The sequence below is a fragment of the Heptranchias perlo genome, chromosome 34, assembly GCF_035084215.1.
Source record: "Heptranchias perlo isolate sHepPer1 chromosome 34, sHepPer1.hap1, whole genome shotgun sequence".
NCBI lineage: Eukaryota > Metazoa > Chordata > Chondrichthyes > Hexanchiformes > Hexanchidae > Heptranchias > Heptranchias perlo.
In genome coordinates, this window is record NC_090358.1 from 3,701,190 (window position 1) to 3,728,677 (window position 27,488).

The window sequence follows — 27,488 nt, forward strand, 5'->3', positions numbered from 1 at the left end:
CCTCCGCCCCCCCCCCAGGGCCCGGGCAGAGCCTGTCAATCAAAACCTAGGATATCCCGCCTCCCCCATGCCCGATTGGCTTGCCCGCCGCCCCCGGCGAGGACACCATTGGTCCGCGGCCGGTGTCAATCAAAGGTGACGCCGGGCGTCAGGTGAGGGGCGAGTCGGTGCGCGGAGCGGAGCCAATGTTCAAAGAAGGAAAAAGTTTGGGCGAGTTTGGCAGCGGCGGCGGGGGAGGGGGGGGAAGGCTCGGGCAGGGCGCGAATTTCCACCTCTTCCCGTTGAACATCTGTCCGAGTTAAAACTTAAAGAAGTCAAACACTGCTGGGGGAAGTGGAAAAAAAAAAGTGAACTTTATATTGAAGCCATGAAGAGTTTGAAGTCACGGTTGAAGAAACACGAAGTGAATCTCAATGTAAGTTCAAAGTTGGAGGCACGTCGTTTGCGGTGCTTTGATGAATAAGTTTGAAGATTAGCAAAGACCCGTTTTGAGTCGGGGCGCTTTTGTTTATTCTGTACTTCTGAAGTTTAATTAATGTTTTCCATAGAAAACTTCCTTTAGAGCCTGACTTAGCAGCACTGTGTCATTGTGTGTGTTACTGAGTGACTCCAGTGTGTTTTAAAATGCATCATCCGTCTTCTAATCCAAGTACCACTTTTACTGGTCGTTCAACGCAGTTCCCCCCCCCTTCATGTGGGGAAGGGGTCGATTTGGCAAAAAGACCAATGTTACAAAGTTGTAATTTAAAAAAAAAAGAAAACCTGAAATGTACTGCTGGCATATTCTATCAGGGAGGTTTGTTGTTGAGTAGAATTAATAGTTTAAGTGCACTGTATGCTGAAGAGGCTGCTTGCTAAGTATTTACACCCACAATACTGAACACAGTTGCTACTGACACAAAATACCACGCCCAGGCTCCTGTTTAGGTTTCATAGGTATAGTTCTGTAAGTGTAAGTTTGAAAGTGAATTGAACATGACCATTCTTGCCTATAATTAGGGTTTTTCACAGAATGATTTGGGGTGAATGTTTGTTTGTTTTTGGCTGTTATCTTGAACCCTCCAGATGATATTTCAGATTTGTTAATTCCCGGGTTTCCATTAGTCCTGATTTATAATCAGTATGAACCCCTCGGTTATGTTGAAGCCTAATAATCATTCCCAGATATTTTGTTCTCCGTAGAAAGCAGCTGTCTGCTGTGATGAGATGACAGTCCTGTAATCACTCCCAGTTATCCAATATTTTCCATACTACTTGTTTGTTTAGTTAGTCTCGAGAAAATATAATTTTGTGGTGCGTCCAAGTATTCTGTTTTCTGCACTTGGTCTGAATTCACTTTTCAAATTTCCCAGAAGTTTGTGGTTCCTGGGTGTCAATTGGAGCTTTCCAGACTTTGATCGATAGATTTTTGTTAGGATATCAAGGGATATCGAATTGAGGTACAGATCAGCCATGATATAATTGAATGACGGAGCAGGCTTGAGGGGCTGAATGGCCTAACCCTGTCCCTATGTTCCCAAGTTAAATCATTGGGTGCCTAGTGCAACATTGCAGCTCTTTGAGCATTTTCTATATCTCTACAGTAGCTGGCTCATTTTGCTATGATGCTACTCTGATTATTAGTGCACATACTTGTCTGTAGACTTTTTTTTTTGCTTTTGAAAATTGTAACTGTTTATATTTTTAAAGTAGTCTTTGAAATTCTACGATTGTAGATTTAAGTCATGTTTTTTCCAGTTATTAATTAGAGGTGCTTTTACATTTCCTATACTGTTCCTGTCTAGCGAGAGGGAACTCTCTGTCATTCTTTCCTCCCCCCCTCTTTTATTTATAGATGGCTGCTGCTACTGCTGGGCTGTAATGCAGAGATCCTGTTTCTGTAACAGTGAAAGTGAGGAGGAGGTGATAGTCTGTCCCCCAATAAGCATTTTTTGTGGGTCTATGATGCAGTTGGTGCCCAAGAATGAGGGCATTTATACTGTGGAGTACAGCTGATGGAGGCAGACCTGGTTGTCATACTCTGGCTGCACTCCTGAGAGATAAAAGTACCTTATGTTAAACATTAGAAACAAAAGGCAAAATACTGCGGATGCTGGAAATCTGAAACAATAACAAAAAGTGCTGGAAACATTCAGAGTGGAGAGAAGAGAACAAGCTAAAGTTCCAGGTGTGGACCCATCATCAAAGCCTTCATGAGTCTGTTCTCTCCAGATGTTGAATGACCTGCTGAATGTTTCCAGACTTTTCTGTTTTTGCCTAATGTTAAACATCTTTTGGAAGGAGCTAAGGTGCTTCACTCTACGCCAAACGCGCTCTGTCGGGTTGAGTAAGGACAACTGCATCGGGTGTACGTTATGGAGTATTTAGTTGGCAACTTGTTTTGTAATCTGTAGGAGAAATTTCAGAGCTTTGTGGGAAATAGAGGAGGTCAAAAATAGCTCCAGTAATGAGTTGTCTAATATATTGACTGTGACACTTTAGATTAAATGTAATCCCAATAAGCCTTTAATTCAGAGTAAATTTAAATTTTTTAAAGAAGGGTTATGGTACGTTGCTGTTCTGGATGCACATACCCTGTCTCCTCATTCAGTCAGAAGGTTGTGGATTCAAATACTACTCCAGAGACTTGAGCACATAATCCAGGGCGCTACGTCAGTGTAGTACTGAGAGAGTGCAGCATTGTTGGGAGGTGCTGTCTTTCAGATGTTAAACCGAGGCACTGTCTCCCCTCTCGGGTGGACCGTAAAAGATTGCACGGCTGCTATTCCAAAGAAGAGCAGGGGAGTTCTCCCTGGTGTCCTGGCCGATATTTATCCCTCAACCAAAATCAATAAAACAGATTCTCATCGTTATCTCATTGCTGTTTGTGGGACCTTACTGTGTACAAATTGGCTGCTTTGTTTCCTACATTACAACAGTGACTGCACTTCAAAAAGTACTTCATTGGCTGTTAGGTGCTTTGGGACGTCTTGAGGCCGTGAAAGGCCCTATATAAATGCAGATCTTTTTTTTTAAGTCTTCCCACTGCCTTCCTTTCTCACTTTATCCTTTGCAACATTTAGACCGTTTTGGTTTAATTTTATTTTTAGTTAACTTTATTTTTAAAATGGTTTAATTGGGCTAAACCCTCCCCATAATCAGTCATTGCCCCTAAAGTACTTGAATGTATCCTGGTGAGGTTAGGCTTGTCTATCGCTACAATTCCACTGGACTGCTTAAAAATAGGATCATTTGCAGCATTAATTTGTATTGGTGCGTGGATCACACAGTTCATAAAGCAGCTTTTGTATTTGCACTTGTTTGGGTTGGATTCCCGGACTCGTGAACCTGTTCCTAGGGTTGAAGCTAATAAAGCCATCTCATTTATTCCAGCAGCAGAGTCGTATACTTGGCGAGAAACTGGACATAGAAAACTGCTGCTGGATTAAGGGAGTCTGATTCAGTAGTGTAAATGCTGGGAGCTGGTTTATGGATGCTAGTCTCCTGGAATCTAATCTAATGGAGTGCTAGTGTAAGAATGGTTTCAAAGTACCTTAAGATGACCACCGAAGTGAAAAGGGGCCAGGAGTGGGAAATAGTTAATACTACCCAACCCTGCAATTTGGTCAGATGTGCACCTTTTATAGTCCTCTTGTTCTAAGGAGCCCCCATTAATTGTTTGCCATTCAACTATGGGGCATGAGTATAATGACTCCTCTTTGAGCAGGTGGGATATCAGATATCTTATGATTTTAGAAAGAATGTAACCCACTTGACCTTTGCACTTTGGGAGTTGTATTTGTCTCTTGTCAAGTAGTGAAATACTTTCCGTGTTCAGATGTGTTGGTTTATCTACATGTCTCATGACACTGTCATTACATGTGATATGGTTTGTAACTTAAAATATCACAGTAAACATAATGAATTCACTGTAATGTTAAACCTAATCATTGCACTACAATGGTAGTGGATTTAGAGCTAAATGCAGGCTATTAACATTCCAGAATGTGAACTGTCTAATTGAACTTAATTTTCTTTACCCTTCCCAAGTACTTGATTGACCAGTTCTTTGCGTGTGTGGGTATAAATCTGCCTGAAAGGGTACTATGATGCTTTACTGTATTCAAAGCAAATGGTGTTAGCAGTGGCTCAGTGGGTAGCATTCTCTCCTCTTGACTCAGAAGGTTGTGGGTTCAAGCCCCACTCCAGGGACTTGAGCACATAGTCTACGCTGACACTGTGGGAGATGCCGTCTTTCGGATGAGATGTTAAACCGAGACCCTGTCTGCCCCCTCAAGTCGACGTAAAAGATCCCATGGCACTATTCGGAAGAAGAGCAGGAGAGTTCTCCCTGGTGTCCTGGCCAACATTAAATTCCTCAACCAATATCATTAAAACAGTGTTGTTTGTGGGATCTTGCTGTGTGCAAATTGGCTGTTGCATTTCCTACATTACAACAGTGACTACACTTCAAAAAGTACTTCATTGTGAAGTGCATTTGGATGTCCTGAGGTGCTATGTAAATGCAAGTTCTTTCTTTCCACTTTAAGAATTAAGGATAAGGAAGGGCAGTTTTATCAGCTTGACCGCTGCACTTGTATTCTGTATTGCCTGTATCTCTGATGTTGCTGCACAGAAAGAGTGATGTCTGTGTGTCGTGCTTTTCCCCCATCACTTAGTTGGATGCTGATGGCACTCGCCAGTGTGGTGGAATGTGGAGGCTTAGTTGCTGAACCAGTGAAATCCAGGCAGAGAAGGAGATAAACTGACTGACTTCTCGCGTTGACTTTTGTGAACCTTAATTGGCTTGCATGTTTATAGATCCACATTTCATGACGTCAGTGGTTCCCTGAGCATGGAAAGCTTTGTACAGTGGAATGCAACGGAGAGAGGAAGACCTTCATTCTCCTGTCAGCTGCATTCCTGTAAGATAAAAGCATGGGTTTCTTGGCAGATTTGAACCTAATGGGGTTAACACAGCTTTTTTTTGTGGGGGTAGGTCCATTAATGAGCAATAAATTTACACGAGCAATCCAGTTAATTTACACAGCTGCCTTTTTATATTTGAATTTTGTAAAATTTTAATCGACTGTTGATTACTTGGAAATATTAGTGGGGCTACATTTTCAGTGGCTAATCCTTCAGTACAGATACCTGCACTCATTGATGTGAAATGTGCTTGGTACTGGTGGCAAAAAAAAAGGTCCAAAATTGGAGGGGGTGGAAATCACTCCTATAATTCCATAGAACTCTTACAATTTTTTTTTGATCCTTAAAGTATATTCACACGTATTTTATTTGATATTTCCTCTCGAGATGTGGGAGACGCTGGCTAGGCCGCATTTATTGCCCACCCTTAGTTGCCCTGCGAAGAAGATGATGGGCTGTTCTCCTTTAAACCGCTAGCATCCTTGTGGTGACAGTGCTCACACGATGGTCTTTATGAAGCCATTGTATGTTTGTGTACATTCGCAGACATGTTTTACGAAAGTGTACATTTATGTATATTTTTATGCAACCATTGTACATGTTGATTGTGGGAGGAACACAGCAATACATCCAGTGCTGGGATTTGGAGCAATGCGGGTTGATGGTTGAAGCAATGTGTTCGGTCTTGGTTTTTGCATTGTACGTTATTAAAATAGATTGTGATTTTTTTTTTCAGTAAAACTCTCTTCTTATTTAGTAAGCTCCTCATACACCTCGTTTGGTGCCGGAATGTTTCAAATATGACGTCTTTGCTGTTGCACAGAATACAGCCCCACATTAAAACAAACCAAATATTAGTTGTTAGCAGCAGTAACTGAAGGTAAGACTTTGAAGTTAAGCTGTGTATATTCAGTTTTGAAGAAAACTCCTTTCAATACAAGTGCGTTTGAGGAATTTGAGAATCGCTGCCAGAGTCCTTGAGTCTATATCAGCATCTTACTTTTCCTGTCCGGTTGTCTTTTCTGTGTTGTAGCAGAGTGGAGCTGGGGGAGAATATGAGTTGACCTCCTGCTAAGTGATGGAAATCTGCAGTCAAAACAAACTGCTAACTTTTATACCATGCATTTTTAACATTTTGGGTGTGGGCCTCTTTTTCTCTAAAGGTTCTGAAATATTCTTTCTCCCAAAGTGCCACGCACGTCATTGCATTAGTTTGTTACAGCCAATGTAAGGACATGCAATGAGGGAATGAACGTACTGTGATTCACCCAGTAATTGTGCAATCACAGTCTGTAGTCTAAAGAATGTTTTCCATATCTTGCTGCAGACAGCTGTCTCTAACTGATTTATACATATAACTATCGCAGATAGCTGCCTGTGAAAACTGCTGTTACAGGAGCTGCTGTCTCCATGACTGAGGCATCTGTATCCCCTAGAACCACTGATGATAGCTGTCTACATTGACTTGTCATTATGGGAGTTAGATCAATCGTAGAGATCTGCCTCTGATGTAAAGGATATGTGGCATTGAGGTTACGGTTGCAAGATTACCCTGGTGTAATAATTGGTGTGTTCATACTTTAAAAATGAAAACTGAAGTAAATTCGGCTTACTCTGCCACACGATACATGCATTTATGCTACAGCTGCATTAGAAAGTGGTTCTAAATGATCAGAAATTTCTCTTCGTAAAATGAAAAGGAAAAATCTATAAATGTTGGAAATCGGAAATAAAAGCTAAAAATTCAGAAAATGCTGGAAATACACAGTACATCTGTAAAGAGAAAAGGCAGGTTATGACTTTGAGCATGGACCCCTCATTCTGATAGATTACTAACCTGAAACGACCTCATCTGCCTTTTCTCTTCACAGGCGTACTTACTGACATCCTGTACCACTTCCAGCAATTTCCGTTTTTATTTCAGAATTTCTCTTTTCTCCCCGGCCTTTCCTCCTCGGTTTAGGGAGGCCGAAGGATTTGACAGAGAGAAACTATTTCCTCTGGTGTGTGGGGGGAGTCCAGACCAAGGGGGCGTGATCTTAAAATTAGAGCACGGCCATTTAGGGGTGATGTCAGGGAGCACTTCTTCACACAAAGGGGAATGGAAATCTGGAACTCTTCTTCCCCCCCCCCCCCCCCCCACCAAGAAAAAAGCTGGAGGTCAATTGAAATTTTCAAAACTTAGATTTTTGTTAGATAAGGGATATAGCACCAAGGCGGGTAAATGGAGTCAAGATACAGATCAGCCATGATCTATTTGAATGGCGGAACAGGCTCGAGGGGCTGAATGGCCTCCTCCTGTTCCTATGTTCCTTAGTTGATGAAACTGTTCGCGATGGGGTATTTTCATGTACGGAGAGGAAAACATTGTGGCAGTGGCGCAGAGTGGGTTGTCCACGTCTGCTTCCATTCCTTTGAGTGGTCAAGGAACTTAGATGGACATTAGCTTCTCCACTTGAGTCAGAAAAAGGGCAAAAAAAAATACACTTTTTTTTAAAACAACTGCAGGTAATATGTGGCCTGGTGGGGGAATTGTTTTTTTTAAAAAATAAACGTAACATTATGTTAAGTCAGTCAGGGATTTTACCCTTGAAACTGTATCTGCTTGGGATGGCAGCTGGTGGTGGAGTTGGATATAAAATTTGGGAGGGAAGAGCAAGCAGCCCAAAGAGACTGTGCTGAGCCCCAGTAGTTATAGAACAATGGATCTAACGTTTGAGTTGGCATGGTGACACATAGCAAACCTACACACCCAGGATATCTGATACACTTTGAATAACCAAGTACAGACCTGCTTTTTCAGAATTTTTTTTTTGATGTTTTTACTTTTGAAATTGCAAAATGATTTGGTACATTTGGCTCACCACCACCTTCTCGGGGGCAATTAGGGATGGGCAATAAAAGCTGGCCTCGCCAGCGACGCCCACATCCCATGAACGAATAATTAAAAAAAAAACATCCTTTCCATAAAGCTCAGCACAAACCTCTCTCTGGCCCCTCTGTCTCCCCTTGTCAAGGCTGAAGAGACCAAGTTTTTCTAGACGTTTCCCATAATTGAGTCCTCCTACACTACAAGGCAGTAATTCATTGCCTGACATCAGTTATCTTATGTGACTAATGACTTGATCCACTAATGTGAGTAAAAAGCAATACTTTGTCCAGTTCATTACTCAATTTCCTAACACTTCATTTGATTGAAATAAGCATGTAGTTTAATGGTATTGTAAAGTTAGTCTATAGCATGGGTGTCTTTCAAGCAGATTCTTTGAATTGAGACTCTGGAGAATTAAAGGATTTTCTAGGTACCCTGCATTAGAACTGGTAGATTCTTGAATTTCGTGTCAGTCAGATATTGACCTTCCAATGCCTTGCGAGGTAAATGAATGTGTTCTCTGCTACTGAACCGTACAAATCGGGAATTTGTGCTGAATTTCCTGATCTGATCCAGTTGGGCTTCAGTGTCACCAGATTAGGGGAGTGGAAAATAAATCATCCAGAGTTTCTGTTCTTGACGGCAGCCTAGGGGCCTTTGATGTAGAAAGTGCATTTGTACAAAAACAACAACTTGCATTTATATAGCGCCTTTTAATGTAGTAAGAACGTCCCAAGGCGCTTCACAGGAGTGATTTATCAAACAAAATTTGACACTGAGCCACATAAGGAGATATTAGGACAGGTGACCAAAACCTTGGTCAAAGAGGTCGGTTTTAAGGAGTCTCTTAAAAGAGGAGAGAGATACAGAGAGGTTTAGGGAGGGAATTCCATAGCTGAGGCCCTAGGCAGCTGAAGGCACGGCCTCCAATGGTGGAGCGGCGAAAATCGGGGATGTGCAACAGGCCGGACCTCCGCAGAGATCTCGGAGGGTTGTAGGGCTGGAGGAGGTTACAGAGATAGGGAGGGTCGAGGCTATTGAGGCATTTTGAAAACAAGAATGAGAATTTTAAAATCGAGGCTTTGCCGGATGTCTGTAGATTCGTGGGAACCAGGGTTGGGCTTGTCTGTGATATTCCCTTTACAGTTGCATAGTCTGTTGTCGCTCACTGCCTATGCTCGTGTATGAAGAATAGCCACCTGTGCAAGGTACTGGTGGCTCCCATGGAACTCTACCCCAGCGTGAATCACCGACTTCAGGAGTGAAAATTCCAGGAGATGGCAGGGGAGAAATTCAGGCACTTTCCATCATTTATGATTCTCTTGTGCTCTTGCTCGCTTGCTGTCTCTCTTGCACAGTTACACTTTTATGAAATCCCAGTGGTAGTGTTGGCATCTTGCATCACGTCATAATATTATGTTGCTTTTGAACCAGGTATGAGATCCTTTGCTGCTTTGCTGGGCAGCACTGGCTCTTTGTAACCTGCAAACAATGAGAGTTATCCAAATCCATTCATGCACCAACCGTCTAGTAAAGTAGATTCTGCAGCTGCCAAAACATATGCCAGTGGAGTAGTTGAAATGGTGATGATCCCCCACCCTTTGCTCACCAATTTTCTTTGTTAACTTTTCTTCCCTCCATTCCTTTCCCGAGAGCACTGCTCCTCAACGGTTCCAAGGACACCACTGTCCCTCCATTAACTTGCCGAAGTGTGAGCCTTGACTGAACGTCCTTATTGTACCTTGTGCACACGCGCTGTTGTTGGATAACGATTAGGAGCTTAGAGCAAAGGGGTTTCTGAAACCAGTTGTAGTGCTGCTCCATAAACTTGAGCTCATCCAAAACTCTGCTGCCCCATCATAATTCGCACCAAGTCCCGTACACCCATCATCCCTGTGCTCGCTGACCTAAATTGGCTCCTGGTCTGGCAACCCCTCGATTTTTAAAAACTCTCATCCTTGTTTTCAAGTACCGCCATGGCCTCCCCCCTTCCTATCTCTGTAACCTCCTCCAGCCCTACAACCCTCCAAGATCTCTGCGCTCCTCCAATTCTGGCCTCTTGCGCAGCCCCGATTTTAATCGCTCCACCATTGGCGACCATGCCTTCAGCTGCCTAGGCCCTAAGCTCCGGAATTCCCTCCAAAAACCTCTCCATCTCTCTCTCTCTCCTTTTTAAGATGCTCCTTAAAACCTACCTCTTCCTATCCTAATATCTCCTTATGGGGCTTGGTGTCAAATTTTGTTTGACGTTCCTGTGAAGCGCCTTGGGATGTTTTACTACGTTAGAGGCGCTATATAAATGCAAGTTGTTGTTTGACCACCACCACCTCAGTTGAAATCAGCTGCTTCCAATTCCGACCAAGAATCAAACCTGACATCTTCCTGGTCTCTGCATCGCAACTGTTCACTTGCTGAACCTTCTGGGGAGCCTGGAAAAGATTGATTCTTAATACAAGGGTGGAACCACATAATTAATGTGTGAGACTGTTTAAACTGGCTTCACTTCGACATCTCATTCACTAGCCTTTGCCTCATCCTCCACTACCCACACCAGAAGCTAATCAACAAAGGAAAGCGTGGGTGGCTGGCTGGGAGTTGACCTGTTGCCTGGGCCACACTTAAAATAGTTTTTGAAAGTGTTCATGAGGTTTTTGTAACTTTTTTTCTCCTCTGTGGGTATAGTAAACAGGGGAGCATTGGTACAGAATAGCTTGGATGGGATAAGGAATCATGGATCAGAAAATTTAACATAAAAGATGTGCACCAAAAAAGTTGTTTTTCCTGACTTTCTAAATACGCTTATTTGTGGCAAACAATGAATTGTATGAGTTTTTTTAATGTTCACATATTTCCCATTTGCTGCTATAATGGAAGTAGGTGATTCTTACTGTTGATGGCTGATTTGGGCTATCTTGGCTATGGGCAATTTCTTTTATCATTAATATTTTTTTGTATTGGGGGTTTTGTGGGTGTTAATGGAGTCAGCTGTGGCTCAGTGGGCAGCACTCCCATCTCTGAGTCAGCGGGTCGTGGGTTCAAGTCCCACTCCAGAGACTTGAGCACAAAATCTAGGCTGACACACTCAGTTCAGTACTGAGGGAGCGCTGCACTGTCGGAGGTGCTGACTTTTGGATGAGATGTTAAACCCCCCCGTCTGCCCCCTCAGGTGGATGCTAAAGATCCCATGGCACTATTTGAAGATCATCAGGGGAGTTCTTCCCGGTGTCCTGGCCAATATTTATCATTCAACCGACATCACTCAAACAAATTATCTGGTCAAGATCACATTTCTGTTTGTGGGACCTTGCTGTACGCAAATTGGCTGCTGCGTTTCCTACGTTACAACAGTGACTACTCTTCAAAAAGTACTTCATTGGCTGTAAAGCACTTTGGGACTTCCAGAGGTCGTGAAATGCAAATTTGTTCTTTATTCGCTCTGCGATATTGTTAATCTCAGTTGTAGTGCTGCAGGGAGATAGAGTGTGTGTGTGTGTGTGTGTGTGGCACTAGTCTGTGTTCATGGCCTCCTGGTGACATCACTGGAGGTCTGGCTGCTGGTTGCCTCTAGGCCATAGGAGGCTTGCAATTGGAGGGCTGCAGTGGGAAGCAACCAACAAAGGCGAGAACTGGGGGATTGTGTGTGTGTTTTGTTGGAAGGCACACTTTTTAAACAGATAAGTGACATTTTTTTCGCCCTGGGTTTTGTTTCCACTTCAGGGTGTTACTTACATTGATTACCAAGTTACTTTCCTGTTTTTATTTAAAACCAATGAACATGTTAAACTCTGTGGGACTTTTGGTACTGACGTTACTGCCGTAGGATTATTCATTCCTTTAGCAATAACCTGAGCATGTGACTCACTTTGGAATGTTATTGTCATACAGCTTCTTGGAACTGGCAAAGTAGGTCATAGTCTGCTGTCTGTTTCACAGATAAAGACTGGCCTGTCTGTTAACACAAGCACATGGTAATGAAGTTAAGCTATCTTTCAACCCTGTTTTAGTTAGCTGCAGGCCTAGATAAAGTTTACTTTAAGTTACTGGTCCAGGAGCAATTTTTTTGTTTAATTGAAGAAGCATATTTGCGATTTAAGGCCTCAGTAGAACAACAGCCTTTGAGTTTTTATTTTGGTGGATTTTTGTTCTCGAAGACGAGGGATTTTAATGCTGGGGGTGGGAGGACTTTTTCTGCGTTGCCGACCGTTCCCAGCATCTCTTCCCAAAGATGGAGTCCCCTCCGCCAATGCAGCACTCGGTGTTGGACTGAAACGTCAGCCTGGGTTACGTTCTCGTGGTGGGGATTGAACCTACAACCTTCTGACCCAGAGGGACGAGTGCTGCCGCCGGAGCTCAGTAGACAATTAATAGTGATAAGGGAACATCTCTAAATCATGTACTTAAACTCATGTAAATCATCAAGGACAGGAGGAGGAGGCCATTCAGATAGATCATGGCCGATCTGTACCTTAACTCCATCTACCCGCCTTGGTTCCATAACCTTTTAATATCCTCGCCTAACAAAAATCTATCAATCTCAGTTGTGAAACTTCCATTTGAACGCCTTGATGAGATCACCCCTCGACTTTCTAAACTCGAGGGAATACAAACCAAGTTTATGCAATCTGTCCTCATAATTTAAGATATTGCACTAATTGAAGTAAGGGGACATCGAGAAATGCTCACACCATTACAAAGTTTGAGATACTCATACTGGGGAATAGAACATTATTGGACGCCCCTAGTGCTAATCAACCAGGTCAGGATTCGGTGGCTGAAACTATTGTAGATGTTTAGGCACGTTGTTAGAGCATCAATGTACCTTCACTGCCAACCTCAAGTATTCTGTACCATACCAGTGGAATGCGCTGCATGAAAGGGCGGTGGAAACAGATTTAAGAATAACTTTCAAAAGGGAATTGGGATAAATACTTGAAAAGGAAAAAATTGCAGGGCTATGGGGGAAGAGCAGGGTGAGTGGGACTAATTGGATAGCTCTTTCAAAAAGCCACCACAGGCACGATGGGCCAAATGGCCTCTTTCTGTGCTGTTTCACTCTATAAGTTGTGCAGTGAGGTGATGCTTTGCAAGGCTTTGTCCTGCAAAAATTCTGATGGATAATTAGGGTGGAGTGTAGATAGCTGAGGTTCTGGTGCAACACATTTTTAACGAACATTGGGCCCTTGTGTAATCAACATTCTGTGCTGCAGCAGTTCGTGAACAGTCAGAAAAAAGCATAAAGTTTTCCTATATTGGATTAGGAGCTAATCCAACTTTCCAATTCCTGATCACCCTGGCAGTCTTGTTTTACATATTTGTAGCATCAAGAAATTAATTCAGTGTTTGAGTAGATTTTGGGGGAAGGTGGGAATGACTTAATAACTCTTATTGGGCGTAACTAACCTGTCCCTTTCACAACAGATCAACCCCAACTACCCACCTTTTCACCATATCCTTTGGTCTCTTTCTTGCACCAGGTCCACGTCAATTTATACCGTCCACGTCAATAACCCTCCTTGGTAAATCATTCCATACCCCTACTACCCTTTATGGGCAAAACAGTTCTGCCTAACTTCCCTCTTTTTTTTCTCTCTTCTCTTTCTCTCTCTCTCTCTCTCTCTCTCTCTCTCTCTCTCTCTCTCTCTCTCTCTCTCTCTCTCTCTCTCTCTCTCTCTTTCCCCCCCCCCCCCATTTTTAACCATGTTCCCTGTCATTTGAACACACCACAATAGTGAACAACTTCTGAAAGATAGAACTTGCATTTATATAGTGCCTTTCATGATCTCGGGATGTCACAAAGTGCTTCACAGCCAGTGAAATACTTTTGAAATGTAGTCACTGTTGTAGGTGGCCAATTTGCGCACAGCAAGGTCCCACAAACAGATGATGACCAGATAATTTGTTTTAGTGATGTTGGCTGAGGAGCCTAATAATTAATATGGAGCACTTCATACATTTTGCCTCAACATCAAACAGCATTCCAGTACTGGCCTCTTTCTATGCCACTCCTGATTCAGTTGAAATGGCGTGCAAGAGCTGTCTTGGAGTGGTGCAAAGGAGTTCTCCCAGCTCTTTCCTTGTTAAGACGGGGAAATTCAACCTCCGATCTGTGCCTCCCTTCTGAATTTGAAGCAGGTGAGTTTATGGGTTCCCTGTGGCACGTCCCATGCAGCACTGGGACACTGCTCCTTTCTCTCTTTCAGACGTTTTGTTATTTTCTGAACAGCAATAAAATCTTTGTTGTCTTCCGATGACAATAAGAGGAAGTATTCAAACAGCTATATCTCCCAACAGTATTTTTGTATCTACCGTATTAAAACTTGATTTTAAACAGCAGCCTAAACTCTTTTGGAGAAAAAAACCTTTCACTTTCCATTTAAACAGAAAGAAAAAAACATTGCCCATCCTTTAGCCTGTTTGTTTTGAATCTGACATTGGCTGTGATTTGTGACTTGCCTTTTGCTGGGGCTTGTTGTTCATTTGTTGAGCATTATTTTCTTATTTGCTCAATGTTCCCCCAGGCACTGGCTACAGTACCTCAAATATCCTGGTTTCAACAACAGCCTTTAATGTACTTGCTTATCGCAGCCAAACCTGATCGGCAGAAATGTCTTTGTAGTTGATGGTGGTGCTGAGAGTGTGGGCACAATAATTGAATGCTGCCAGGATTGGAATGTGTTTGTTGGACATCATTTTATTACCTAATAAAGGTCTTCTAAATGCTTCTATTGTGTACTTCCCTGGAACGAGCCCTGATGTTAAACTCTGTGACTTGAATCCATATTCCAACAGGCAATGATGTTCAGTATAGGGCATTCTATTGTTTTATATCTGATCGAACAACCGAAAGGACTTGTGACTATACTGACCAACCAATATGCCATTAACTGGTTCAAGTAACTTGTGTGAAAAGTCAACAATTGATTTGACAGCTTGGTGAGTGTGTGGGCCTCCCACCTTGCGCACTCTGTAAACTTGAGCTCATCCAAAACTCTGCTGCTCGTATCCTAACTCGCACCAAGTCTCGTTCATCCATCACCCCTGTGCTCGCTGACCTACATTGGTTCCCAGTCCAGCAACCTCTCTTAAAATTTTCATTCTTGTTTTCAAATTCCTCCATGACCTTGCCCCTCTCTATCTCTGTAACCTCCTCCAGCCCTACAACCCTCCGATTTCCCTGCACTCCTCCCATTCTGACCTCTTAGATGTTCATCGCTCCACCATTGGCGGCCGTGCCTTCAGCTGCCTAGGCACTAAGCTCTGGAATTCCCCCCCATAACCTCTCCACCTCCTTTTTAAGATGCTCCTTAAAACCTACCTCTTTGACCAAGCTTTTGGTCACCATGCCTGATATCTCCTTATGTGGCTCGGTGTCAAATTTTGTTTGATAACGCTCCTGTGAAGCGCTTTTGGACATTTTACCACGTTAAGGGAACTATATAAATGCAAGTTGTTGTGTGTCTATCTTGCAGCTGGATAAAAGTCATACCTTAGAGTCACTGGTCATGAAAACTTGTGTTACGGATGAAAATTCTATTGCATTTTATGATGCTTAATGTTTCTTGAAAGTGTTGACTGGTTTTATGGGACTCGGCAGCTCTCTAGTACCTTACCTATTGAATGTTTGCGGGTATTTTATCGTAGGGACATAATTGATATATAATATATCAATTGGGAGCAGGAACCTTGATTACATTTCTCCCATTTGCCATCCTGGCTGAAAACAGCTAGCTCAGTGCGGACCAGGGATCAAATCGGAACATTTGTGTTATAATTTCCAATACAATTAGTTTTTGTATTCCTTTTGAAATCTATCTTAACAGTTGTCGCTGTGCCGGCAGCCCCATCTCATTCTGCTGCTGATACAAGGGCAGAAGATTGGAAGGGTAGGACTAGGAGATTGAGAGCAATAAAACCAAGAGAAACAGAAATGGTTTTGTTGGCCAGTTTAAGGAATGTTTTTTAAGTTGAGAAAGAAAAGGAGACAAAATTGGATCTGGAGAGAAGATCCTTACTCGAGGACTGGTATCAATGTTTTTCCAGATTAGGGAGGGTGTGTTTTTCTTTGAATGAATATTGTGGGAGGTAGATGAGAACCCATGTGTGAATTTACCTTCGCCTTGGGAATAACTGTCCCTGTTTGTGCCCAATTTATGCTTCAAAACAAGCAAGTAATCGGAAGCTTCATTTTGGAATTAAATTTTTTAGAAACTTCCCATTAGACTGTATATTTTTTAGGATTTAAAAAAAATGAATATCAATGGTTTTTGTATATTTTATATTCAAAGGAGGGCCTCCTCCATCCTTAACACAATATTCTCCACCAGCCCTAACTCTCTTTCCCCCCCCCCCCCCAACTTCCTCTCCAGTAAACTCATGGTTCCTCTCAATTCAGTCTTGTGTGCAGCCCAACTTCCTTCATCTGACCATTGACGACTCTTCCTTCGGTTGCCTAGATCTCGCTCCCTGGGATTTCCTCCTCAAACCTCCCTACTTCTGTTCCTTTAATACCTTTCTTAAAGCCCGCCTCTTTGACTGAACCTCTGGCCATTCCTCCTACGTCTCCTCCTTTGGCTCGGCGCCCACTTTCCCAATGCCCTGGAGCGTTCGGGGATGTTTTCCACATTATAGGCCCCCATGTAAATTCGTCTGTGTGTCTGTCTGTTCACGTGAATACATTAAGTGTATTGCGCAGTGTGGAACTGATCAATACGTACCATTAATGTCCTGGGTTCAATTTATTTATTTAGTTACTTTTTTTGTCTGTTGACTTTACTGATCTCATTGGCCTTAATGCTTCAGTGCAAGGGAGTGAAAAAAAAAATCAGTATTTTTTGAAATTGCATGAATATTGTGGGAAATGGATGAGAACTGTTGGCTGAATTTACCTTTGCTGTGGGAATAGCTGTACCTGTTCGTGTCCAATGGAGGGGGGGGGGGGAGGAGGAATCACCATTTTCAGCTTTTACTTCAGACTTCCAGCATCAGCGATATTTTTGTTTTAGCAAAAAAAAAAAATCAGCCAGGGTTCGCACGCCCTGATCTGCTTTGCAGAGATTCCCTACTGTGATGTGTTCTTGCTGGGTGAGTACAGGGTTGGGTCCCAATATGGTCTAAACCTCCCAACCCTTCCGGCCTATGGTCAAGTTGCCTCTGGCCTACTGGTTGAGATCGCGCAATCTGGAGCAATACCCCAGCAAGAAGCAGTGCCTTCAGGAAAGGGAGGAATAATAGGGAGTGGGAAATGTTTACACAGAGAGTCGGAGCGCACCACTTTGATGCTCGGTGAAGCTTGTGTTTCAGGATTAACAATTACGATATTGTCGAGATGTCAGAAAATTTCCATTTCACTGCCAGGATCTCTTAGCGTGGCATGTAAATGATGGGTATCTAGCTGCAGAATATAATGGACGATTAACAGCAATTATGGAATTATAGGCTTATCTGAATTCAGATGGAACCTTAAATCGGGAGTGCGAAGCTTGATTGCTTGCGCCCCTTTGAACCCGAAGATCTAGATTACAGCCTTGAAGTTGCTGTTTTGCAACATGTGCTGGATATTTTACCTTGTTTGCGAGGTTTGCTGACCTCAAGACCGTGTGAAGTGAGATATCTATAAACTTTGTTGACAACTTTTTTTTTAGAAAAATTGTGCTTTTTTCACTGCCGTGTAACTGCAGTTCTATTTTGGGTTTGATTTTAGCTCTTCGATTTAATCAATATTTTAACAAAATTAAGGTTTGTGCACGTTTCTGTGCACATTAAAGGTGTTTGGCTAGTCTGTCTTACAGCTGATTATGGAAATTATTTTTCTGTATAAAAATAAATTTGCATTTATACAGTGTCATCACTCCTTCAGTGCTTCGCATGCAATGAATTACTTTGAAGTGCAGAGAAGGGACTTTTTATAGATTGGCAGTGTATTGTAAATTTTACCCCAAGGGCATAGTTTGAATAGATTTTTTTTTAAATAAATTTTTTCTTGGAGGACAAGGATGACCTATGCTATTGATGGAAAAGTTAGATTTTTTTTTTGGGGACAGGTTGGTGTTTTGACTATAATGAAGCACAAATGCTTTGTTGAAATTTCCACTGTAGGTCAAACTGAACACGTGGGAGCATCGCACTAGTCGAGCAGGACACTGCTGTTAAAACTTGCAGCGCTATTTTTAACGAAAGGTTCTGACGAAGGATCCATACCTGAAACACTAACTCGTCTGCTATCTCCTCAGTTGCTGCCTGATTTGCTGAATGCTTCCAGCGTTTTCTGTTTGTATTTTAGCACAGTTTAAACATTGGTTTCCAGGATGCATTTCAATACCTGAGCCTTGCCGTTATAAATGTAGAAACCTATGCAAGTTATTAAGCACTGCATTTTTTTTTTAAAACGATAAATGGATTGATAAAAGGTGCACTACTGCAAATGACTGTGGAGATGCCAGTCGTGTTCCCAGTGTACAGACTGCAGTCTGTGTGATCAGGGCGACTATATATCTTTAAGGACGAATGCAGAGGAGAACATATTTCACATTAACTTCTATTAAAATTATGCTGCACAACCTAGTTGGTTTTCTTTTTATGACTTCTCAAAGCCGGGTTGACACTTAGAATTCTACCGGTTTGTTCGATTAACACTGAGCTGCTGTTCACAATTCACTTCTCATTTATTCTGCATCAGTTTACTAGTCATCGATCGACAAGACCTTCACCATCAGAGCCTTGTTCTTTTTTTTTCACTTCAATGAACACGTATTGCGATGAGTACAAGTGGACATAAGAAACCCATCACTGGTTTCTATCGATCGTGTTTTCTTGTTTACACGTGTCTGTGTTTTCTCAAAAGTGACGCACCGAGGGAACAAATGACCCAAAATTTGCCTTTTGTTGTGTGCTGCTGTGGGTTGCTTGGTGACTGCGGGGAAAAAAAGCACAAAATAAAATCACTGGGATCATCGAATAGTTACAGCACAGGAGGAGGCCATTCAGCCCATGCTGGCTCTTTGTAAGAGCAATCTAGTTAGTCCCATTCCCCTGCTCTTTCCCCACAGCCCTGCAAGTTTTTCGTCCCTTCAAGTATTTATCCAATTTCTTTTTTTTTTTGAAAGCAACGATTGAATCTGCTTCCACCACCTTTTTAGGCAGCACATTCCAGATCAAAAAACGTTTTTCCTCATGTCTGTTCTTTTGCCAATCACCTTAAATCTGTGTCCTCTGGTTCTCGACCCTTCCGCCAATGGGAACAGTTTCTTTTTATTGACTTTATCTAAACCCTTCGTGATTTTGAACACGTCAATCAAATCTCCTCTCAACCTTCTCTGCTCTAAGGAGAACAATCCCAGTTTCTCCAGTCTCTTCACGTAACTGAAGTCCCTCATCCCTGGTACCATTCTAGTAAATCTTTTCTGCACCCTCTCTAAGGCCTTCACATCCTTCCTAAAGTGCGGTGCCCAGAATTGGGCACAATACTCCAGCTGTGGCCGAACCAATGTTTTATAAAGGTTCAACGTAACTTCTTTGCTTTTGTTCTCTATGCCTCTATTTATAAAGCCCGGGATCCCATATGCTTTTTTAACTGCTTTCTCCACCTGTCCTGCCACCTTCAAAGATTTGTGCACATAAACCCCCAGGTCTTTCTGTTCCTGCACCCTCTTTAGAATTGTACCTTTTTATTGCCTCTCCTCGTTCTTCATGCCAAAATGTATCACTTTTCACTTCTCTGCGTTAAATTTCTGCCATGCGTCCGCCCGTTCCACCAGCCTGTCTGTGTCCTCTTGAAGTTTACTACACTCCTCACTGTTTACTGCCCTTCTAAGTTTTGTGTCATCTGCATATTTTGAAATTGTGCCCTGTACACCCATGTCCAAGTCATTAATACTTATCAAAAAAAAACAGTGGCCCCTGGGGAACACCACTGTATACCTTCCTCCAATTCGAAAAACAACTGTTCACAACTACTGTTTCCTGTCACTTAGCCAATTTCGTATCCAAGCTGCCACTGCCCCTTTTGTTCCATGGGTTTCAATTTTGCTGACAAGCCTATTATGTGGCACTTTGTCAAACGCCGATGGGTAGGAAGTCTTACAGGTGTGTCGTTTAGTCTGATGATGCAATGTACAATAAGCTTTTGTTATTGACAGTTGCCAGCTGTGGCTCAGTTGGTAGCACTCTCACCTCTGAGTCAGAAGATTGAGAGTTCAATTCCCACTCCAGGGACTTGAGCACAAAATCTAGGCTGACACTCCCAATGCAGTACTGAAGGAGTGTTGCACTGTCTGAGGTGCCGTCTTTCAGATGAAACGTTAAACTGAGGCCCAGTCTACCCTCTCAGGTGGACATTTAAAAAAAAAATCCCATGGCACTATTTTGTCCTGGCCAATATTTATCCCCCAACCAACATTAGTAAAACAGATTATCTGTTTATTATCACATTACTGTTCGCAGGACTTTGTGTGCAAATTGGCTGCTGCGTTACCTACATTATAACAGTGGCTACTCTTCAAAAAGTACTTAATTGTCAGTAAAGCACTTCAGGACGTCCTGAGATTGTGAAAGATGCTCTATAAATACAATTCTGTCTTTCTTTTGAGAGGATTCCATTTGAAAAATGTTGACTCGAAGGTTTTCTTTTGTTGCATGCTTTTCCGAAAGTGATTTTAAAAAACCAAAACCATAGAAGGATTGGTTAATCTAAAACTGGGCATGGTTACTGAAACATTCCAGAGACTGAATCTGCTGTTTAGTTGGGTTATGTAACCATCAGTCACTTGACACCAGCGTCGACCCTATAAGCACTTACATGATGTAACTGAAGTCTTCATGCCAAGCGTTGCAGGAGGCACATCTACATGGATTGTGTGCAGACAACTGTCTGCAGTGACGTGTAAATTGCTATTTTAAAAAGCAGATAGTGATGTGACCATCGCAGGATTTATTTTGCAAATCGTAGATGAGTAATGTGTAAATATATATAGGAACATTTGGATTTCTTCTTGCGAAACCTCGTGTGTTCCTGAGCCCATTGATTGGGATGAGAACCCCCAAGACCGACAGAATGCAGATGTGCTGATTCTTTCTCTACCCATCACCCTCTCCCAAATCAACTACAACCAGTAGAATTTTAGGGAAACTTATCTCTTATACCAAGCATTACATCTGGACTCCCTCCCCCAGTCCATCCCGTTCCGCTGCAAGACTGATCTACCCATTAACCCCAACAAGCATGGTTGGATCCCAGTGCCTTGGACTACTTTGCATTTAACATTAGCCTTTGGCGGTCATTCGGTTGTCCTCATAGTGGGGAAACTAACAAGAATTAGCACCATCTATGTGTAGGTGCCTCGACAGTTTTAAAAAAAAAAAAAATTAGAATTACGACCAACAAAATTTCTTAAATTGAGCCAAACTTTTTATATTTGCAAATGAACCCAAAGTGGCATAAGCGACTTTTACTTGCCGTGCCTTTGGCACTACATCCCCCAATCTGGTTGAGGTACTAAAATTCCTTAATGTGTTGTGATGCTTCTAAGTTCTTAGATTGGGTGGTACCTTCATTCATTTTTTTTCCCCCCTATGTAAACACTGGGGGCAGAAAGTGTGTATACATGTGGTTATCCTGCCCTGACACCATGCTACATCGAAGCAGATGTGCTTCCCTGTAGTTTGATGCTCTTTGTGCATGATATGGTTCCTCATCTTGAATTGTCTCCACCACTGCTAGCATTGGTGATAGACTTGTAACCTCCAGTACTTCAGCCTAGTGTTACACCACTCTTTGCTGTGCCTTGAGATTGAATCTAATTGTACTGTTAAATGAGCATAGCCCTAACATTTCTCTCTCTCATCATTATGCTTTACTGAAATTCTACTGATGACACTGGTTATTCAATAATCTGCCCCTGTCTCTTACAACCCTCTTGCATCCGATGCAGCGTAGTTTAATTGATGATACTCTCTCCTCAAGTCAGAAGGTTGTGGGTTCAAGCCCCTTTCCAGGATTTGAGAACCTGTTCTAAGATTTGAATGCATAATCTACGCTGATACAGTGAAGTACTGAGGGAGTACAGTATTGTCCTTCACCTGAGAAGTTAAACTGAGGCTCTGCCTGCCTGCCCATGGCAAAATTAGAGCAATGAAGTTTCCTGGTATCTGATCAACTTCCCTTGCTCAACCAAAGCACCAAAAACAAAACTGATTAACTGGTCATTTATTGCAGTTTTTGTGGGATCTTGTGCATCTAAGTTTCTCATCCTTATTTTCAAATCCCTCCATGGCCTTGTTTGTCCCGATCTCTGGAACCCCCTGCAGTCCTACAACCCTCCGGGATCTCTGTGCTCCTCCAATTCTGGCCTCTGGCGCATCCCTCAATTGTCATCACTCTGCCATTGGCGGCCGTGCCTTCAGCTGCCTAGGTAGGCTCTAAGCTCTGGAATTCCCTCCCTAAACCTCTCCACCTCTCCTCCTTTTAAGATGCTTCTTAAAACCTAACCTTTTTGACCAGGTCACCGTCCTAATATGAGGCTCGGTGTTGTATTTTGTTTGATAATTGTTCCTGTGAAGTACGTTAAAGACACTAAATGCAAGTTGTTATACATGTGTCAATGCAATTTAGAAAGTAATTCATTGTACACAAAGGGCTTTGAGAAATTTCTGAGATGCAATAAGTGTTATTTAAATGCAGGTTTCTTCTTAAAATAACGGTCATCGCACATTTGGTACAAGTAGAAGTTGGTGCTGCAAAAAATGCAAATTGTATTTGTTGAGCATTTTTTCAACCTGTCATTCTTCAGGTTAAACCGTTGACACCTTGTTTTGGTTAGGTTCTTAAACTAGGTTTTGTTCTGCTTTGTTTGACTAATTTGGTGCACGTCACTCAATGGGTCATTTGTTTTGCTTTCACCCTTTAGGAATCTTAAACCGGTGCCTATAATGGAGCAAAACCTGCTCCTAATATGTACTGTGTGTCTGCCAGTTACTGTATTTAGAGGCAGCAGTCCAGCCAACTCCCAAGGGAGAGCTCTGCAATGTCAATCATTTAGTGTAAACTGGGAATTCCACTGTGCATCGCCAAGTTGTGTCTGTTCTGACAAAGCCACGGCCATATTTCTTGTATATTCTGCTAGAGGCTGTCATCAGTTTTTGCAGTACAGTTACAGCTACTGGTTCAGTATAAAGCAAGGGCTGTTTGTTTCAATTAGGTAAGGTTACTGTTGGCTTGCCTTACTCCATAGCACTTGCACCCAAGTCAGCACACCAATTTGCAGAGGTATAGCGTCCCAAGGCACTGCACAGAAGAAAGCAGCGTAACGTAGAAATTACGGCAGAAAAACAGGCCATTTGGCCCAACTGGTCTATGCCGGTGTTTATGCTCCACACGAGCCTCCTCCCACCCCTTTTCATGTAACCCTCTCAGCATAGCCTTTTATTCCTTTCTCCCTCATGTACTTATCTAGCTTCTCCTTAAATGCATCTATGCTATTCGCCTCAACTACTCCTTGTGGTGGCAAGTTCCACATTCTCACCGCTCTCTGGGTAAAGAAGTTTCTCCTGAATTCCCTATTGGATTTATTAGTGACTATCTGATATTTATGACCCCTAGTTCTGGTCTCCTCCACAAGTGGAAACATCTTCTCTGTCTACCCTATCAAGCCCCTTTATAATTTTAAAGATTTCTGTTAGGTCACCCCTCAGCCTTTTCCTAGAGAAAAGAGCCCTAGCCTGTTCAGCCTTCAGTATTAGAAAAGTTAGAAGAGTTGGCTGAAAAGTTAGGTTTTGATGAGGCTTTTGAAAGCGGGTCATAACTGGCAAGGGGGAGAGAGTTGAGGGAGGGAGCTGCACAGAGCAGGGTGTTACCACTGAAGGCGCCATCACCAATGGTGGAATGGAGGCACATTAAATGTCCAATGGTGCTATTTAAAGAGTGGGGTGTTCCCTGAGTATATGGGTCAAAAGTCTTCCCTCCATTAACAGCACCAAAAGCGGGTTAACTGGTCATTCACTTCATTGCTGTTGGTGGATCTTGCTGTGCTCAAGATGACAGTCATCTTTGCAAATAATTCATTGTACGTGAAGTACTTTGGGCCATTTCTAAGAGCCATGATGAGGTGCTCAATGCATGTCGCCTCCTCCAATCTTTGCCCCCCCCCCGCTTGCTCTAGGCAACCAATGAAAAGTTGACAATGCGAGAGTCAGATAGTTTAATAACTAGAACAAAAAAGAGAAAATGCTGGAAACACTCAGCAGGTCAGTCAATGTGTGTGGAGAGAAACGGGCAGGTTAACGTTTCAGGGCTCGCCCCTCCCTATCTCAGTAACCTCCTCCAGCCCTACATCTCTTCGAGATCTCTGTGCTCCTCCAACTCTTGCCTCTTGTGCAGTCTTGCTTTTCTTCATTCCACTAACGACCGTGCCTTCAGCTGCCTAGGCCCTCAGCTCTGGGATTCCTTTCCTAAACCCTTCCGCCTCTCTACCTTTCCTCCTTTTAAGATGCTCCTTAAAACCTACCTCTTTGACCAAGCTTTTGGTTACCTGTCCTAATATCTCCTTATGTGGCTCGGTGTCATATTTTGTTTGATAATCGCTCCTGTGAAGTGCCTTGGGACATTTTATTACATTAAATGCGCTATATAAATGCAATTTGTTGCTGGGAGGTCATCCATTTTGGATCCGAGTATTTTTTAAATGGTGAAAAGCTAGGAACAGTGGAGACCCATAGAGATTTATGGGTCCATGTGCACAGATCACTAAAATGTAGTGGTCAGCTACAAAAAAAAATCAAAAATGCCAATGGAATGTTATCTAGAGTGCTAGAATATAAAGGGTGGGAGTTTTGCTACAGCGACACAAAGCCCTGGTTAGACCACATCTGGAGTGCTGTTTACAGTCTTGGGCCTTAGGAGAGGGTGCAGAAAAGATTTACTAGAATGGTTCAAGGAATGAGGGACTTTTGTTACGTGGATAGACTGGAGAAGCTGGGGTTGTTCTCCTTAGAGCAGAGCAGGTTGAGAGGAGATTTGAAAGAAGAGTTCAAAATCATGAATTTAGATAAAGTAAATAGAGAAACTGTTCCCATTGGCAGAAGGATCGAGAACCAGAGGACACAGATTTAAGGTGATTGGCAAAAGAACCAAAGGCGACATGAGGACAAAACTCTAAGTCATGAGTAACTATGACCTGGAATGCGCTGCCTGAAAGGGCGGTGGAAGCAGATTCAATCGCAGCTTTCAAAAAGGAATTGGTTAAATACTTGAAGGGAAAAAATTTGCAGGGCTATGGGGGAAATGGGACTAACTGGATTGCTCTTATAAAGAGCTGGCATGGGTTCGATGGGCTGAATGGCCTCCTTCGTGCTGTAACCATTCTATGATTCTAGGAAGAAATGCATCGAGGTTACAACATTGAAACAGGCCATTTGACCCAGCCAGTCCGTGTTGGTGTTTACCCTTTGCAGGAGCCAATAGTTCCAATTGTATTTACCCACCCTGTATCCCATATCTCTTCAACTCCTTTTCCTTCATTCACCTATTCAATCCAATTTCAAATGTTGGCATAGTTTCTGCCTCATCACTAACTCTGGAGATTAATTCCACAGTCTTACAACTCTAAAGAGGTTTTCCTTGCCCTCTGTTCTAAATCTCTTGCATTTGCTCTTTTATCTATGACCTCTCATTCTTGACACCTCCACTACTGGAAAGAGTTAACTTTCCAAAGTGCTGCACAGCCAATTAATTACTTTTTGAAGTGTAGCCACAGTTATGTAGGCAAAGATGACAGGTAATTTGTTCATAACAAGAACCCTCAAACACCAATGAGAGGAACGATCAGTTAATCTGTTTTGGTGTGTTGATTGATTGGATGAATGTTGACCAGGCAACTGGGAGAACTCCCTGCCCTGCTTCAAAAAGGCAAATGAGGCCTTAGTTTAACGTCTCATTTGAAAGATAGCACCTCTGACAATGCAGCACTCCCTCAGTATCTCATTGATGTGCCAGATTAGATTATGTGCTCAAGTCTTGGAGTAAGGCTTGAACCTACAACCTTTTGACTTGAGCAAGAGTGCTACCAACTGAGCCAAGCTAAGATGTAAACGTTCTTGATTTGCTCCTTTATATTTTCGAGTATATACTTTTTTGTGTCCCCATGAGTTGCATCCAAGAATTTTAATGTATTGCAGTTTGAAAGTTGGGCTTCAGTATTGTAGATTATATATTTGTGGTTTATGTAAAGTTTCTGTTTGCTGCCAATTTTGTTCTCTGCAGATAACGTTCGTGTGTCAGGTCAATGTCATGAATCTCTAGGGACTGCTTCTAGTGTGTGTGTGTGTGTGTGTGTGTGTGTGTGTGTGTGTGGGTGTGGTTTCATTTTAAACCAACTGTTGTCTAAGCCTGTTATTTTTAAACTCTGAGTGTTAATGGAGATTACCAAGCCAAGAGTGCATTACTGGGCTTATTTTGGAAGCATTGTTTGGTGTTTCTCAGAAGTGAAACAAAGCCGGTAGTGATGCAGCATCTGTGGAGCAATATATTCCATTTGTTATCAACTACTGGTGCATTCATGGTGAGGGGAATGAGAGGAAACCATTACACTGGGTTGTGTTGTGCTGTTGGGGTTTCTTTTTGTTTGTACGTGTTAAGTTACTGCAGTTTGGTTGAAATGGGAGCAGGTTGTGATCTGCCCTGTGAAGGCTGAAGAAAAGTTTTGTAGTTCTGTAGATTAGTTTGAACAGAAGGGTGTATGTTTTATGATTCCTGAGAATTTTATGATTCTTCACCCCACTTGCCCACCAAGTGCTCAGACTAGAATGATTTTTTTAAAACTATTCATTTAAATTTTTATACTTAGTTGAAATATCCCAAAAGTTGTCGACATTGTGCAATTGCAGTAAAAACTCCCAGCACGCCCTCGTGCTCTAACCGGTAGAAATGATGCATTGTAGCGACAGCTCCCCACACTCTTCCAGTTCCTGGCTTTCCCCTTGTGGAGGTGTAGAGCAGATGTTTGGTTTTTCTCCCCCCCCCCCCCCCCCCCCCCCCCTGCATGATACAATGATGATGGAGTTGAATGATGAGTCTACCACTCCATTATCATTGTATCATGCGACTACCAGTATAGTAGAGGGCAAACTAGATGGACCTTTTTGGTCCTTTTTTTCGTCTACTAATTCCTATGCTCCCCAAAAGCAGTGGAAAGGACCAAGAATAGGAGAGTAGGACATTCTTAAATGGCTTGTTATCTTTACAAGCCAGCTGGTTAAAGACTTGGCAAAGTTGTGCCAGTAGGTCATGCTCCCATTTCACTTGTCTTGTTGATTGGGCACTGCACATCTTGAATACTGTATGCTGCTCTGCGTTGGAGGTAGTGCAGAGAAAAGCCTCAAGGCTGATTATGGGGAAAGACTTTGGCCTCTTTTTAGCCTTGAAAAAAGATGTATGAGAGATGCTGTGAGGTATAGAAGATTGTAAACGGTATAGAAGATTGTAAATCTTGAAAATCACTTTAAATCATGAGTAGGATGACTGGACACAGGTTCAAAATTGTAAAAAGTAAATGCAGTATGGACGTTGGGAAGTTCTTGACATAAAGTGATCAACACATGGAATGGGCTCCCGGATAGGGTATTGGAGGCAAAAACCCAGGAATTATTTTAAAAGTTAATTTAGATGTTGCAGTGGGAGACTTGAGGATCATTCTGGATGAAATGAACTAAGAAGGGCTGA

The 27,488-nt window shown here is 42.5% G+C and overlaps 1 protein-coding gene across 2 annotated transcripts in view; it reads left to right on the forward strand.

Annotated features, from left to right (window-relative positions):
* Positions 1-249: 249 nt before the first annotated feature.
* LOC137301716 (uveal autoantigen with coiled-coil domains and ankyrin repeats protein-like) overlaps positions 250-27,488 on the forward strand; it is a 116,946-nt gene continuing 89,707 nt past the window's right edge. For both annotated transcript variants that reach the window (XM_067971301.1, XM_067971303.1), the window contains exon 1: positions 250-415. In XM_067971301.1, coding sequence (XP_067827402.1) covers positions 368-415 — 48 coding nt within the window. In that variant the 5' untranslated portion in view covers positions 250-367. The remainder of the gene's footprint in view (positions 416-27,488) is intronic.